Source organism: Sphaerodactylus townsendi, linkage group LG02 (genome assembly GCF_021028975.2).
Source record: "Sphaerodactylus townsendi isolate TG3544 linkage group LG02, MPM_Stown_v2.3, whole genome shotgun sequence".
Taxonomy (NCBI): domain Eukaryota; kingdom Metazoa; phylum Chordata; class Lepidosauria; order Squamata; family Sphaerodactylidae; genus Sphaerodactylus; species Sphaerodactylus townsendi.
This window is the reverse complement of record NC_059426.1, coordinates 9,883,151-9,896,268: the sequence shown is the minus strand read 5'-3', so window position 1 is coordinate 9,896,268 and position 13,118 is coordinate 9,883,151. Positions and strand designations below refer to the sequence as shown.

At 48.3% G+C, this 13,118-nt stretch overlaps 1 protein-coding gene across 2 annotated transcripts in view; it reads left to right on the top strand.

The window, feature by feature from the left end:
* WDR75 (WD repeat domain 75) overlaps nt 1-13,118 on the top strand; it is a 48,638-nt gene that overhangs the window by 13,458 nt on the left and 22,062 nt on the right. For both annotated transcript variants that reach the window (XM_048486856.1, XM_048486855.1), the window contains exons 6-11: nt 1,502-1,618; nt 4,158-4,246; nt 5,009-5,167; nt 8,918-8,977; nt 9,079-9,194; nt 12,204-12,379. In XM_048486856.1, the coding sequence (XP_048342813.1) occupies nt 1,502-1,618; nt 4,158-4,246; nt 5,009-5,167; nt 8,918-8,977; nt 9,079-9,194; nt 12,204-12,379 (717 nt within the window). The remainder of the gene's footprint in view (nt 1-1,501; nt 1,619-4,157; nt 4,247-5,008; nt 5,168-8,917; nt 8,978-9,078; nt 9,195-12,203; nt 12,380-13,118) is intronic.

Sequence of the window (13,118 nt, the reverse complement as noted above, 5' to 3'; positions counted from 1 at the left end):
GTTTGTTTGTATAAGTCTCATTTCATTAAATCTCCTTGCTGTATTTTTTCCTGTTTTGCACTTCTTTTTTTCTTGTTCATGACCTTTATAATTAAAGTCTTAATTTCCTGTTTAAATCCATACAAATTAACAAACATACAAACATCACTTACATACACCGGCACAATTGACTGGCAGTGCAAGCCGGGGCAAGGAGGAATTCCCCTGTTGGAGGTGGTGCAGGCTTATGCCAGCAGATTTGCCCTCCCTGGGACACTCCTCCCCACAGAGGAGCAAATCTGCCAGCACCCAGCTGCAGGGCCCTGAGGTGCCCCGCCGCAGAGCCCAGCTCTTCATTGGTGCTCCTGCGCTGCCTCGAACTGTGGTTGCATGGCAAGGGCGTTCCTGGAGGCGGAGCCAACATAGTCGGCTTCCACCGCCCAGCTAGCCCCATTGTGCCAACTGGCCCAGCCTCAGAGATATGCCACGCTTTCTGCAGCGTTCGTCCTGGCGAGGGGCAGTGGTTAGGTGAGTCTTTTGTTTTTACTTTTTTGGCTTTCCACGCTGCTGAAAAGCCCTTTGGAGCGGCACGGAAGCCTCTCCGTCCCCACTCGCCTGACCGCAATAGATTGGGCTGATAGACTTCCGTCCCAGCAGTGGTGTAGTGGTTAAGAGCAGGTGCATTCTAATCTAGAGGAACCGGGTTTGATTCCCCGCTCTGCCGCCTAAGCTGTGGAGGCTTATCTGGGGAATTCAGATTAGCCTATGCATTCCCACACTAGCCAGCTGGGTGACCTTGGGTTAGTCACAGCTTCTCGGAGCTCTCTCAGCCCCACCTACCTCACAGGGTGTTTGTTGTGAGGAGGGAGATTGTAAGCCCCTTTGAGTCTCCTACAGGAGAGAAAGGGGAGGATATAAATCCAAACTCCTCTTCTTCTCTTTGCCCAAACGCAAAACTCCCATTTGTTTAACTTAAAACTTTAGATAGGATTTAGGTTCTCTTTGCCAATCTATCAAGCTTATTAGAAAGAGTTATCTCTGAATTACTAAGGAAAGGAGCAACAGATACTACAATCCTGTTTAACTTAACTGTTTAGGTTAATCAGAAATATTTCCCATCTAATCTGTTTACATGCTGCCTACACCACAAAGCCTGAGAGAAGTAATATGGATGGCTTGCTTTAAGATGAGATATGAAAGGCTGCCAGGTTTCCGCGTACGATTCCCAACTTTGATTTCTTATCAAAGATTATAGTTTACTTGTTTCTGAAAAATGTTAGTTTAAATTTCCAGTCTTCTGATGAAGGTATTCTCCAATCTTTCCACATTTGAGCATATAACAGCCTGGGGGCTGTAATCGTATATAACAACAGTTTATCAAGCTTCTTGCTGTTGTCAATTACATTTCACCCTCTTGAGGTGAGATTCCTGTCTGGGGCTTCAATTGGCGTTCTTAGAGATCTTCTGCAGATCTTTCCCAGGCAACTGACCTAACGAAAGCCTTATTTCTCTCTCTCTGAAGCTTCCCTCTGAGTGCAAAATGCAGCAAAGGAGCCAACAACTTCTTCACGTGCGTGGCCTGCCACCCGAAAGAAGACTGCATAGCCAGCGGCCACAAAGATGGCAAGATTCGTCTGTGGTAAGACAGAATTTTTTGTCGTGGAGCAGGGGCCAATGAACCGGGTTTGATTCTCCACTCTGCCGCCTGAGCTGTGGAGGCTTATCTGGGGAATTCAGATTAGCCTGCACACTCCTACACACGCCAGCTGGGTGACCTTGGGCTAGTCACAGTTCTTCAGAGCTCTCTCAGCCCCGCCTACCTCACAGGGTGTTTGTTGTGAGGGGGGGAGGGAAAGGAAATCCAAACTCTTCTTCTTCTTTCCGGGCTGTGTGGCCGTGCTCTGGTAGATCTTGTTCCTAACGTTTCGCCTGCATCTGTGGCTGGCATCTTCAGAGGTGTCACACAGAGAGAAGTTTCTCTCTGTGATACGCCTCTAAAGATGCCAGCCACAGATGCAGGCGAAATGTTAGGAACAAGATCTACCAGACCACGGCCACACAGCACAAAAAACCCACAACAACCAGTTGAATCTGGCCGTGAAAGCCTTCGACAATGCAAGGATAAAGTATTGCTGTGTTCTTATCCCTTCTGACATTGTGTGCATGGGAGCTTTGGCAAGTTCAGGTCTAGCTTGCTGGTTCAGAACCAAAAGGATTTCTCACGTGCGGGCCTGCTCTCTTCTACATAACTAAACCTCTCTGACAAGAATAGCTTACCATCTGGGCTTTTGCTGTATTGAGAAAGGAAGCCATCATTTAAAAGTTATTTGAAAAAACCCACTGGAAAAGCATTCATACCTTATCTGTCTCTGGAGAGCTGGAAGGGGTCTCAACCCCCTGCACAATGCAGGAAATTCACAACTGCCTCCCCCCCCACCCCCCACACACACACCCCTACCTCAGGGACCCCTTCTCTACATCCATAAATGGCGAAAAACCTCCAGGATGCCTGGCCAAGCTGGCCTAGAGGAAAACTCCTTTCTGACCGCAGAATAGAAGAAGAGGAAGAAGAGTTTGGATTTATATCCCCCCTTTCTCTCCTGCATGAGACTCAAAGGGGCTTACAATCTCCTCGCCCTTCCCCCCTCACAACAAACACCCTGTGAGGTAGGTGGGGCTGAGAGAACTCCAAAGAGCTGTGACTAGCCCAGGGTCACCCAGCTGGCGTGTGTGGGAGTGGTGATCATCATTACCCTGAGCATGTAAGAAAGGTCCGCAAGAGATGAGACCAGACTCTTTCCTTCCTGCCCTCTCACGATTTGCCTAAGTTCATAGAATTTGTCGATCTAGAGCATTTTATTAGCCGCTTAAGTGAGCTAACCTTACCACAATTTGGCCCGTTCAATATACCAAAGTACAGAACCTTTACTCCAGGTAAGCAATTCAATTAGACACAAGTATTCTTAATGTTTTTGACAAGCTGCGTGGCATAGTGGTTAAGTGCTTGCACTGACACTCACACGGTCAGGAGTTCGAGCCCCCTGTGGGTCAGATATCCTGGCAGCTGGCTCATGGTCAACTCAGCCATCCATCCATTCCTTGGTCGGTAAAGGAGTACCTAGCACATAGCTAGGGGGTAAAGAATAGCCAGGGGAAACAATGGCAAACTACCCCACAAAAACGGCTTGCCAATGAAATCACTGCTTGCAGTGGTACACCAGGGTCAAACATGACTGAAGGGGAAACTTTACCTTTTTATTCTTAATATTAAGCCAGAGTCTGTGAATCAGTTCATTATACTTGCAAGGATAACCCTGGCTACCCAAAACTTATGGGAACAAGGCAATTGTATGATATATTGTTACTATGATGCATGTTCAGATTTTCTGTGGTATATTTCAGCAGAGGCCAACTTACTGGTGACCCCTAGCCCTTCAATGATGCGACTGGCCTCCATTCGGGCCAGAGCCTTTACAGCTCTGGCCCCGGCCTGGTGGAACGCTCTCCCTCCAGCTGTGCGGGCCCTGCAGGATCTTAATGAGTTCCACAGGGCCTGCAAGACAGAGCTGTTCCACCGGGCCTTTGGACAGGCCGGTCGCTGATGGGCTCCCCCCCATAACATTGGTGGAACCTGCTGCCCCCTCCTCCCCTCTTTTAGGGGACTTTTAGGGGATCTGATAGTAGGCCGCCATCTATTATGTTTGGTATCTGGAAGCTGCATTTTAATAGGGTTGGTTTTAATGTGTATAGAGCCATAATTACTTATTTAACTAATTTTGGTATTATTGATTTTATTTTGTGCTCTATTATATACCTTGTTGTTCACCGCCCTGAGCCCTCCGGGGGAGGGCGGTATACAAATATATTATTATTATTATTATTATTATTATTATTATTATTATTATTATTATTATTATTATTATTATTATTAGCTAAATATTGGTTAGGATCAGTACGGGCCCCTTGTATCTATGCACATTCGCGAGGCTGTCATTTGGCCCAGTATTGTTGTTGTTAAAGACTATTGTAATACCATAAATACTTTTTTATTCCATTGGTTTAGATTTATGCCTTTAGCTAATGTATATTCAGCCCATACATTTATGTGACTATGCCCTGGGCAAGGCAGTGAATATTAGAATGCTTCCTCCTTAAATGACGGCTCTTGCCCCCGACAGGAGAAACTTCCATCACAAGAGAGAGTACACATTCTCCACGCTGCACTGGCATCATGACGAAGTGATGGATCTTGCTTTCTCTGTAGAAGGTAAGGAGCTCACATCAGCCATGGACTCGCTACGTGACCTTAGACAGGTCTTAGCGCCCGAAGGACTGTTTGTTATGTGCAAAGTTGCATCAAGCCAGAACCAACTTACGCCGACCCTGTGGGGTTTTCAAGGCAAGAGACAAAAAAGTGGTTGAATGAATTCAGTTATTGACGTCTCCTGACCCAATTACATATAAAACGAGCAGTTATGATAAGATAAAAGCAGGCAGAACAATGTCATAATTTATACTTTATAATCGGCATCATTTGTCAAAGCTAAACATAAGTTGTTTGATCCTTACGGCCTCTGAAAGGAACTTAACTACAGCCAAGGCAGTTCTGTTGCTCTTATCGTCTAGGACACTGGTGGCGAACCTATGGCACGTGTGCCAGAGGTGGCACTCAGAGCCCTCTTTGTGGGCATGCACGCTGTCGCCCCAGTTTGGGCACTCGGCAGTGGCATAGCACCAAGGGGGCAAGGGGGGTACAGTTTTCGCCAACTCCACTGTCTTACCCATGCTGTGTCCAGGGGTCAAAGAGTTGAGGAATGGGGGGGGGGGAAATCAGCCCCTCTACCACAAGCAAAAGATGTGGGTAGGATTTTTTCTTAATGTTTAGTCAAGAGTACACCCAGCCTGTCTAATTAATGCAGAAAATAACATTGTGCGAGAAACGTTGTGTATGCGTATGGAGAAACATGTAAAATACATATTTGTGTATTGATTTGTTTCTATGGCACGTTTACTTTGTTCTGATGGACAGGAACCAGCCTTCTGAGTGGCGGGGTCGAATCGGTACTGGTCCAGTGGCGAGATGGATCGGACTCTAAGAAGGAATTCTTGCCTCGTTTGGGATCCACGATCCAGAATATTTCTGTCTCGCCCGACGGAACAGTCTTGTGTACCTCGCATTCAGATAACAGTAAGGGCAGTTTTGTTTTCTTCCAGTTCCGACAATTGTCTGCCGCTCGCGCGTCTGTGTTTTAACAGCTTGTGCAAAGCTTGGTCATACAAAGAACATTACAAACCAGCTGGATTGAGTGTTTGTATCCAAGCGAAGCCAGATCCTCCTAGCCAGGAGATCGTGCAAACTCTGTGTTGGATTCCCTCTTGGAAAGCAGGAGGCAATACATTCCACTGTTATATGAGAGAACCTTGGGATCTCAGCCTGTGATTGGCTTACTCCAATGTTGACCCAGCAGATCTGACATTCCCATTATCTCTCCCCGACATGTTTTGGGGTCAGCAGCTCAGAGTGGCAGAAAGACAAAAAGTCCAGAAGTTCAACTTCCTCAGGTCTGCAGGTATATTTGAGTCTAGCGGCAACTAAGAGCACAAGAAGATTCTTGGAATATAAGAAGAAGAAGAAGAAGACGACGACGACTTTGGATTTATATCCCCCCTTTCTCTCCTGCAGGAGACTCAAAGGGGCTTACAATCTCCTTGCCCTTCCCCCCTCACAACAAACACCCTGTGAGGTAGGTGGGGCTGAGAGAGCTCCGAGAAGCTGTGACTAGCCCAAGGTCACCCAGCTGGCTAGTGTGGGAGTGCACAGGCAAATCTGAATTCCCCAGATAAGCCTCCACAGCTCAGGCAGCAGAGTGGGGAATCAAACCCGGTTCCTCCAGATTAGATACACAAGCTCTTAACCTCCTACGCCACTGCTTTGTTTGGATTTATACCCTGCTTTTCTCAATCATAAGGAGTCTCAAGGCAGCGCAGAAACTCCTTTGCCTGCCTCTCCCCACAACAGACACCTTGTGAAGCAGGTGTCCCTGAGAGAGTTCTGAGAGAACTGGGACTAGCCCAAGGTCACCCGGTAGGCTTCACGTGTAGGAGCGGAAAAGCAAATCCAGTTCATCAGATAAGTGTCTGCCGGTAATATGAAGGAGCAGGGAATCAAACAAGCTTAGAGTCCACCTGCTCTTAACCAGTACACCATGCCGGCTCTGCATTTTTGAAAGTCAAAGTTCCCTTCATGGGATGTCGTCAGGTGTCTGATGAAGAGAACTTTGACTCTCAGAAGCTCATATCCTGAAAAACTTACTGGTTTCCATGGTGCTGCTGCTGGACTTGACTCTTAACAATTCTGTTGCGGACCAACACAGCTATCCTCTGAAACCTCCTTCCCAACAGAGAAATGCATCTCTGAAGATGTCAACCGTAGATGTGGGCTAAATGTTAGGAGCAAAGACTACCAGACCACAGCCGCACAGCCCGGAAAACCCACAACAGCCTGTTTTCTGTTTTTACTTTTAACTTTGTAATCCGCCTTGAATCTCACTGGGGATCTATATATCCGGGGCAACATTCCTTCTCCCTATCACTTCATCTGGATTCTCCTTCTTTAGCAGCCCAGGAAGCAAGTGAGCCTTATTGGACTGTTTCCGAGACACCATTTGCTTCTCAAAGATTTTTAAAACAGCTCTGTCTCCAAGTCAGCCATGCTGAAATGTTGCCTAGGTTATAAATAATTCCGAGTGTTGGTCTTTTGGAAAAGCCAGCATGGCATAGTGGTTAAAGAGAAGAAGAAGAGTTTGGATTTATATCCCCCCTTTCTCTCCTATAGGAGACTCAAAGGGGTTTACAATCTCATTGCCCTTCCCCCCTCACAACAAACACCTTGTGAGGTAGGTGGGGCTGAGAGATCTCAGAAGAACTGTGACTAGCCCAAGGTCAACCAGCTGGCGTGTGTTGGAGTGCACAAGCTAGTTTGGTTCACCAGATTAGCCTCTACAACTTAAGCGGCAGAGCAGGGAATCAAACCCGGCTCCTCCAGATTAGAGTGCACCTGCTCTTAGCCACTACGCCACTGCTGCAGAGTAGGTGCACTCTAATCTAGGTGCACTCTAACCTGTGCAGCTGTGGTCTGGTAGTCTTTGCTCCTAACATTTAGCCCACATCTACGGTTGACATCTTCAGAGATGCATTTCTCTGTCGGGAAGGAGGTTTCAGAGGATAGCTGTGTTGGTCCGCAACAGAATTGTTAAGAGTCAAGTCCAGCAGCAGCACCATGGAAACCAGTAAGTTTTTCAATCATAGCCACTCTTAGCCACTACGCCACTGCTGCAGAGTAGGTGCACTCTAATCTGGAGGAGCCGGGTTTGATTCCCTGCTCTGCCACTTGAGCTGTGGAGGCTTATCTGGTGAACCACACTAGCTTGTGCACTCCCACACACGCCAGCTGGGTGACCTTGGGCTAGTCACAGTTCTTTAGAGCTCTCTCAGTTTCACCCACCTCACAGGGTGTTTGTTGTGAGGGGGGAAGGGCAAGGAGATTGTAAGCCCCTTTGAGTCTCCTCACAGGAGAGAAAGGGGGGGATAGAAATCCAAACTCTTCTTCATCCAAAATGTTAAAGGGCAAGGGGGTGGGCAGTCACAGTTCTTCATTTCTATCTTTTTTGCTCATAGTTTAGTGAGCTTGGAAAGGTTTCCTTAATTAGCCAACACTTTCCTGCTGAGTCCACCCTGACTGTATGCCCTAATAGCACGTGCTCTGAGAATTTGTGCATGCAGTTAGTTCTCAGCGGGGCAGTCTGTGGCCGGGGGACAGTTCTGTGCATGGCAACGGTCAGCAGGATGAAGAGGACACACCACTGCATTTGGCAGGTGTGAACACAGCCACCAGAGAGGGTCGATTCCGACATATTAACCACGAGACCCAGCTGTGGTTGAGAGCGGTGGACTCTAATCTAGAGAACCAGGCTTGGTGAACGACAGACACTTATCTGGGGAACTGGGGTTGTTTCCTGCTGGGTGACCTTGGGCTAGTTCCAGTTCTCCCAGCCCCACCTACCTCACAAGAAGAGAAAAAGTTTGTAAGTCTCCTTGAATCTCCTTACAGCAGGAGGGGGGGGGGGAGCAGCAGCAGAAGAAGAAGAGTTGGATTTATATCCCCCTTTCTCTCCTGTAAGGAGACTCCAATCAATCCAATCCAATAACCTTTATTAGGCATAAACCAGAAGTACCATACATTCCAAGTACAAAAACAGGATCATTGTTATATATCATGGAGAACACGGATTAAAAATGTAGCAACTGCTTCAGAAATTTCTACATTAGGGCTGTTCAATAGCTTAGACATTTTTAGTTTGTCTGAGAGAAACATAAATTCTAGAGGTAGTAAAGCTCCCAGATCGGTTCTAATATCATTATACCTCGAACAGTAAAGCAGGATATGAGGGACTGAGTCCATGGCGTTGGGACAGTACCGACAACAACGCTCACTTTGTGGGATGTTAAGGAAACGACCTTGAAAATAGACCGCGGGGAATAAGTTGCACCTTGCTCTTGTCATGACCCATCTGCGCTTAAAATTAACAAGCTGTTCTAAATATACAGCAGGGCTAGATTTCGGGGTGGTGGTAAGGAGACTCAAAGGGGCTTACAAACGCCTTTCCCTTCCCCTTCCCCCCCCCCCGCAACAAACACCCTATGAGGCAGGTGGGGCTGAGAGAGCTCCAAAGAACTGTGACTAGCCCAAGGTCACCCAGCTGGTGTGTGTTGGGGTGCACAAGCTAATCTAGTTCACCAGAGAAAGATGGGGTGTAAATCCAAACTCTTATTGTCTTTAAAAACCACCCATCTAGCCATTCTCTTCCTGATTAAGAAGGTTTTGTCTCGTGTAAGCCTTCCTTCTTGTAACTCTTTTCTGTTATTCCAATACATGCAGAAATAACCATCATACACAGCAGTTTGAGAGTCTCCGCAGTAATCCAAGGCTTGATCAAAGGTTCGTTCTTAAAAACATAATCTGAGCACGTGGGGGCGGGAGGGGGGATCATCTTGGCAGAAGAAACAACCTACCACCTCAGACTGTCTTTCTCCTTCCAGGCAGCGACGTCAAGACCGGCTTGATGGTGGACCCCAGAACAAACGCTTTGGTTCTGAACGGCAAACCGGGTCACCTGCAGTTCTATTCACTGCAAAATGACAAGCAGTTATACAATGTAAGCTAAGCCCACAGTCCCATTTGTGCATTTCATGGGCCACCTGAAAGTAGCAATGTAGTATAGAAGAGGGAGCGAGTACATTTCCTCAGATGTTGATTTTTCGTGTAAATACTTGTGCATTGGGTGCTGTGTGGTTTCCGGGCTGTATGGCCGTGTTCTAGCAGCATTCTCTCCTGACGTTTCGCCTGCATCTGTGGCTGGCATCATCCTCTGAAGATGCCAGCCACAGATGCAGGCGAAACGTCAGGAGAGAATGCTACTAGAACACGGCCATACAGCCCGGAAACCACACAGCACCCAAGTGATTCCGGCCGTGAAAGCCTTTGACAATACTTGTGTATTGCCAGTTTGTTTCTAGCACAGGTTTACAATTTATTTGCTGCTCAGTTATTTGACTGGTGTGGTTTTTATTTAACGATTTTTACATGGTTGTTTAATTTGTGTGGGTCAGTAGGCCACAATAAATGAGTAAAAATAAACAATAAGGCTGGATGTTAGAAAACGTTAAAGATAACAGGGTAAAAAGTGAATTGTTCATGGCATGATTTGGAAGACTTGAACATGCCTCGGTCAATTGGTATCCTGCATTGTTGTGCAACTTCTTTTTTGTGCGCTGTTTAAAAAAGAAACACGTGAAGAAATGCCCACTTTCTTGTGTTCCGTCTTGGCTGTCTTAAACATGGCACAAATAATTCAGCTTCAGTGCATTGTTGAAAGCTTTCACGGCTGGAATCATTGGAGTGTTGTGGGTTTTCCGGGTTGTATGGCCGTGTTCCAGTAGCATTTTCTCCTGATATTTCACCTGCATCTGTGGCTGGAACAGGCAAGGATGCAGGCGAAAAGTCAGGAGAAAATGCTGCTGGATCACGGCCATATAAACCGGAAAACCCACAACACTCTAATTCAGCTTCACTTTGTTGCCTTTTCATAGTGCAGGGGTGTGCAACCTGCGGATCTCCAGATGTTCATGGACTACAAATCCCATCAGCCCCTGCCAGCATGGCCAAGGGGTTGATGGGAATTGTAGTCCATGAACCTCTGGAGAGCCGCAGGTTGCAGACTCCTGTCATAGAGGGAATGATTCTATTCTGTCAAGTTATTTGAGTTCTGTTTTGCCCTGCCTCAGAAAACACTGGGGGTTTTTTACAGTGGGACGAAGCCATGCCTCATTTAAGCTTACGAAGCTAGGAGTCAATCGGCCCTCAGCTGGATGGCCCCAGCTGGCCTGATCGAGCCAGATCTCAGACGCTAAGGAGGGCCAGACCTGGTTAGACCCTGGATGGAAGACCACCAAGGGATAGCTGAAGAAGGCAGTGGCAAACCATCTCTGTTAGTCTCTTACCTTGAAACCCAACTGGGTTGCCAGAAGAAGAAGAAGAAGAGTTTGGATTTATATCCCCCTTTTCTCTCCTGCAGGAGACTCAAAGGGGCTTACAATCTCCTTGCCCTTCCCCCCTCACAACAAACACCCTGTGAGGTAGGTGGGGCTGAGAGAGCTCTGAGAAGCTGTGACTAGCCCAAGGTCACCCAGCTGGCGTGCGTAGGAGTGTACAGGCTAATCTGAATTCCCCAGATAAGCCTCCACAGCTCAGGCAGCATAGCGGGGAATCAAACCCGGTTCTTCCAGATTAGAGTGCACCTGCTCTTAACCACTTTGCCCCTTTCCCTTCCCCCCTCACAACAAACACCCTGTGAGGTAGGTGGGGCTGAGAGAGCACAGAAGAACTGTGACTAGCCCAAGGTCACCCAGCTGGCGTGTGTGGGAGTGCACAGGCTAATCTGAATTCCTCAGATAAGCCTCCACAGCTCAGGCGGCAGAGCGGGGAATCAAACCCGGTTCTTCCAGATTAGAGTGCACCTGCTCTTAACCACTTTGCCCCTTTCCCTTCCCCCCTCACAACAAACACCCTGTGAGGTAGGTGGGGCTGAGAGAGCACAGAAGAACTGTGACTAGCCCAAGGTCACCCAGCTGGCGTGTGTGGGAGTGCACAGGCTAATCTGAATTCCTCAGATAAGCCTGCACAGCTCAAGCGGCAGAGCGGGGAATCAAACCCGGTTCTTCCAGATTAGAGTGCACCTGCTCTTAACCACTTTGCCCCTTTCCCTTCCCCCCTCACAACAAACACCCTGTGAGGTAGGTGGGGCTGAGAGAGCACAGAAGAACTGTGACTAGCCCAAGGTCACCCAGCTGGCGTGTGTGGGAGTGCACAGGCTAATCTGAATTCCTCAGATAAGCCTGCACAGCTCAAGCGGCAGAGCGGGGAATCAAACCCGGTTCTTCCAGATTAGAGTACACCTTTTCTTAACCACTTTGCCCCTTTCCCTTCCCCCCTCACAACAAACACTCTGTGAGGTAGGTGGGGCTGAGAGAGCTCAGAAGAACTGTGGCTAGCCCAAGGTCACCCAGCTGGGGTATGTTGGGAGCGTATATAAGAGTTTATTGAGCAGTGGCGTAGGAGGTTAAGAGCTCCTATATCTAATCTGGAGGAACCGGGTTTGATTCCCCGCTCTGCCGCCTGAGCTGTGGAGGCTTCTCTGGGGAATTCAGATTAGCCTGTGCACTCCCACACACGCCAGCTGGGTGACCTGGGGCTAGTCACAGCTTCTCGGAGCTCTCTCAGCCCCACCTACCTCACAGGGTGTTTGTTGTGAGGGGGGGAAGGGCAAGGAGATTGTCAGCCCCTTTGAGCCTCCTGCAGGAGAGAAAGGGGGGGATATAAATCCAAACTCTTCTTCTTCTTCTTCTTCTACCTGCAGTCCCAAAAATATTGGAGACCTCTACGGTAAGGGATTGGGCAGCAATTAGATCAGTAGGTTCAGCACTTTGACTTTAAGGTATAACTGCTCGCTTCACGTCTGCTTAACAATGTAAGGGAGGGTGTGTGATTCTTCCCCCCCCCCCCTTGTTTTTTTTGGTTTCTCACTGTAACCCCCACCAGGTCTCCCCAGTGACAAATCCCCCGTGTCTGAGATTGGGAGCTTATTTTACTTCTTAAAATCCGGCAGCTGGACATCGTGCAGCAGGAGTACATCCACCAGCACGGTCTGAACCAGGTGGAGCTGGTGAAGGCAGCGTTCGACTCCAGCGGCAGCTGGCTGGCCACCGTGGAGCAGCGCGAAGAAAAGGGCGGCGAACCGGAAGCGCAGATGAAGCTCTGGGCTTACGACGAGCAGAAGCAAAGGTGCTCGCGCTTAGGTTGCCTGGCAGATCAGCCCAAAGTCATAAGAACATAAGAACAAGCCAGCTGGATCAGACCCGAGTCCATCTAGTCCAGCTCTCTGCTACTCGCAGTGGCCCACCAGGTGCCATTGGGAGCTCACGTGCAGGAGGTGAACGCAATGGCCTTCTGCGGCTGTTGCTCCCGAGCACCTGGTCTGCTAAGGCATTTGCAATCTCAGATCAAGGAGGATCAAGATTGGTAGCCATAAATCGACTTCTCCTCCATCAATCTGTCCAAGCCCCTTTTAAAGCTATCCAGGTGAGTGGCCATCACCACCTCCTGTGGCAGCATATTCCAAACACCAATCACACGTTGCGTGAAGAAGTGTTTCCTTTTATTAGTCCTAATTCTTCCCCCCAGCATTTTCAATGGATGCCCCCTGGTTCTAGTATTGTGAGAAAGAGAGAAAAATTTCTCTCTGTCCACATTTTCTACCCCATGCATAATTTTGTAGACTTCAATCATATCCCCCTTGTCTTGGGTCCTGCATCCTTTACAGGCCAGAGCAGGTGCTCTACCACTCTACCACGATCCCTCCCTAGCACTGGTCCATCGGGGTCAGTTTTGCCTACTGGCAGCTGCTCTCCAGGGCCTCAGGCAAAGGTGTTTCACATCACCTGCCGCTTGATCCTTATTGATGTCAGGGAGTGAACCCCGTACCCGCCAGGTACGCGAACATTTTCAGCCCTGGCCCCGACCT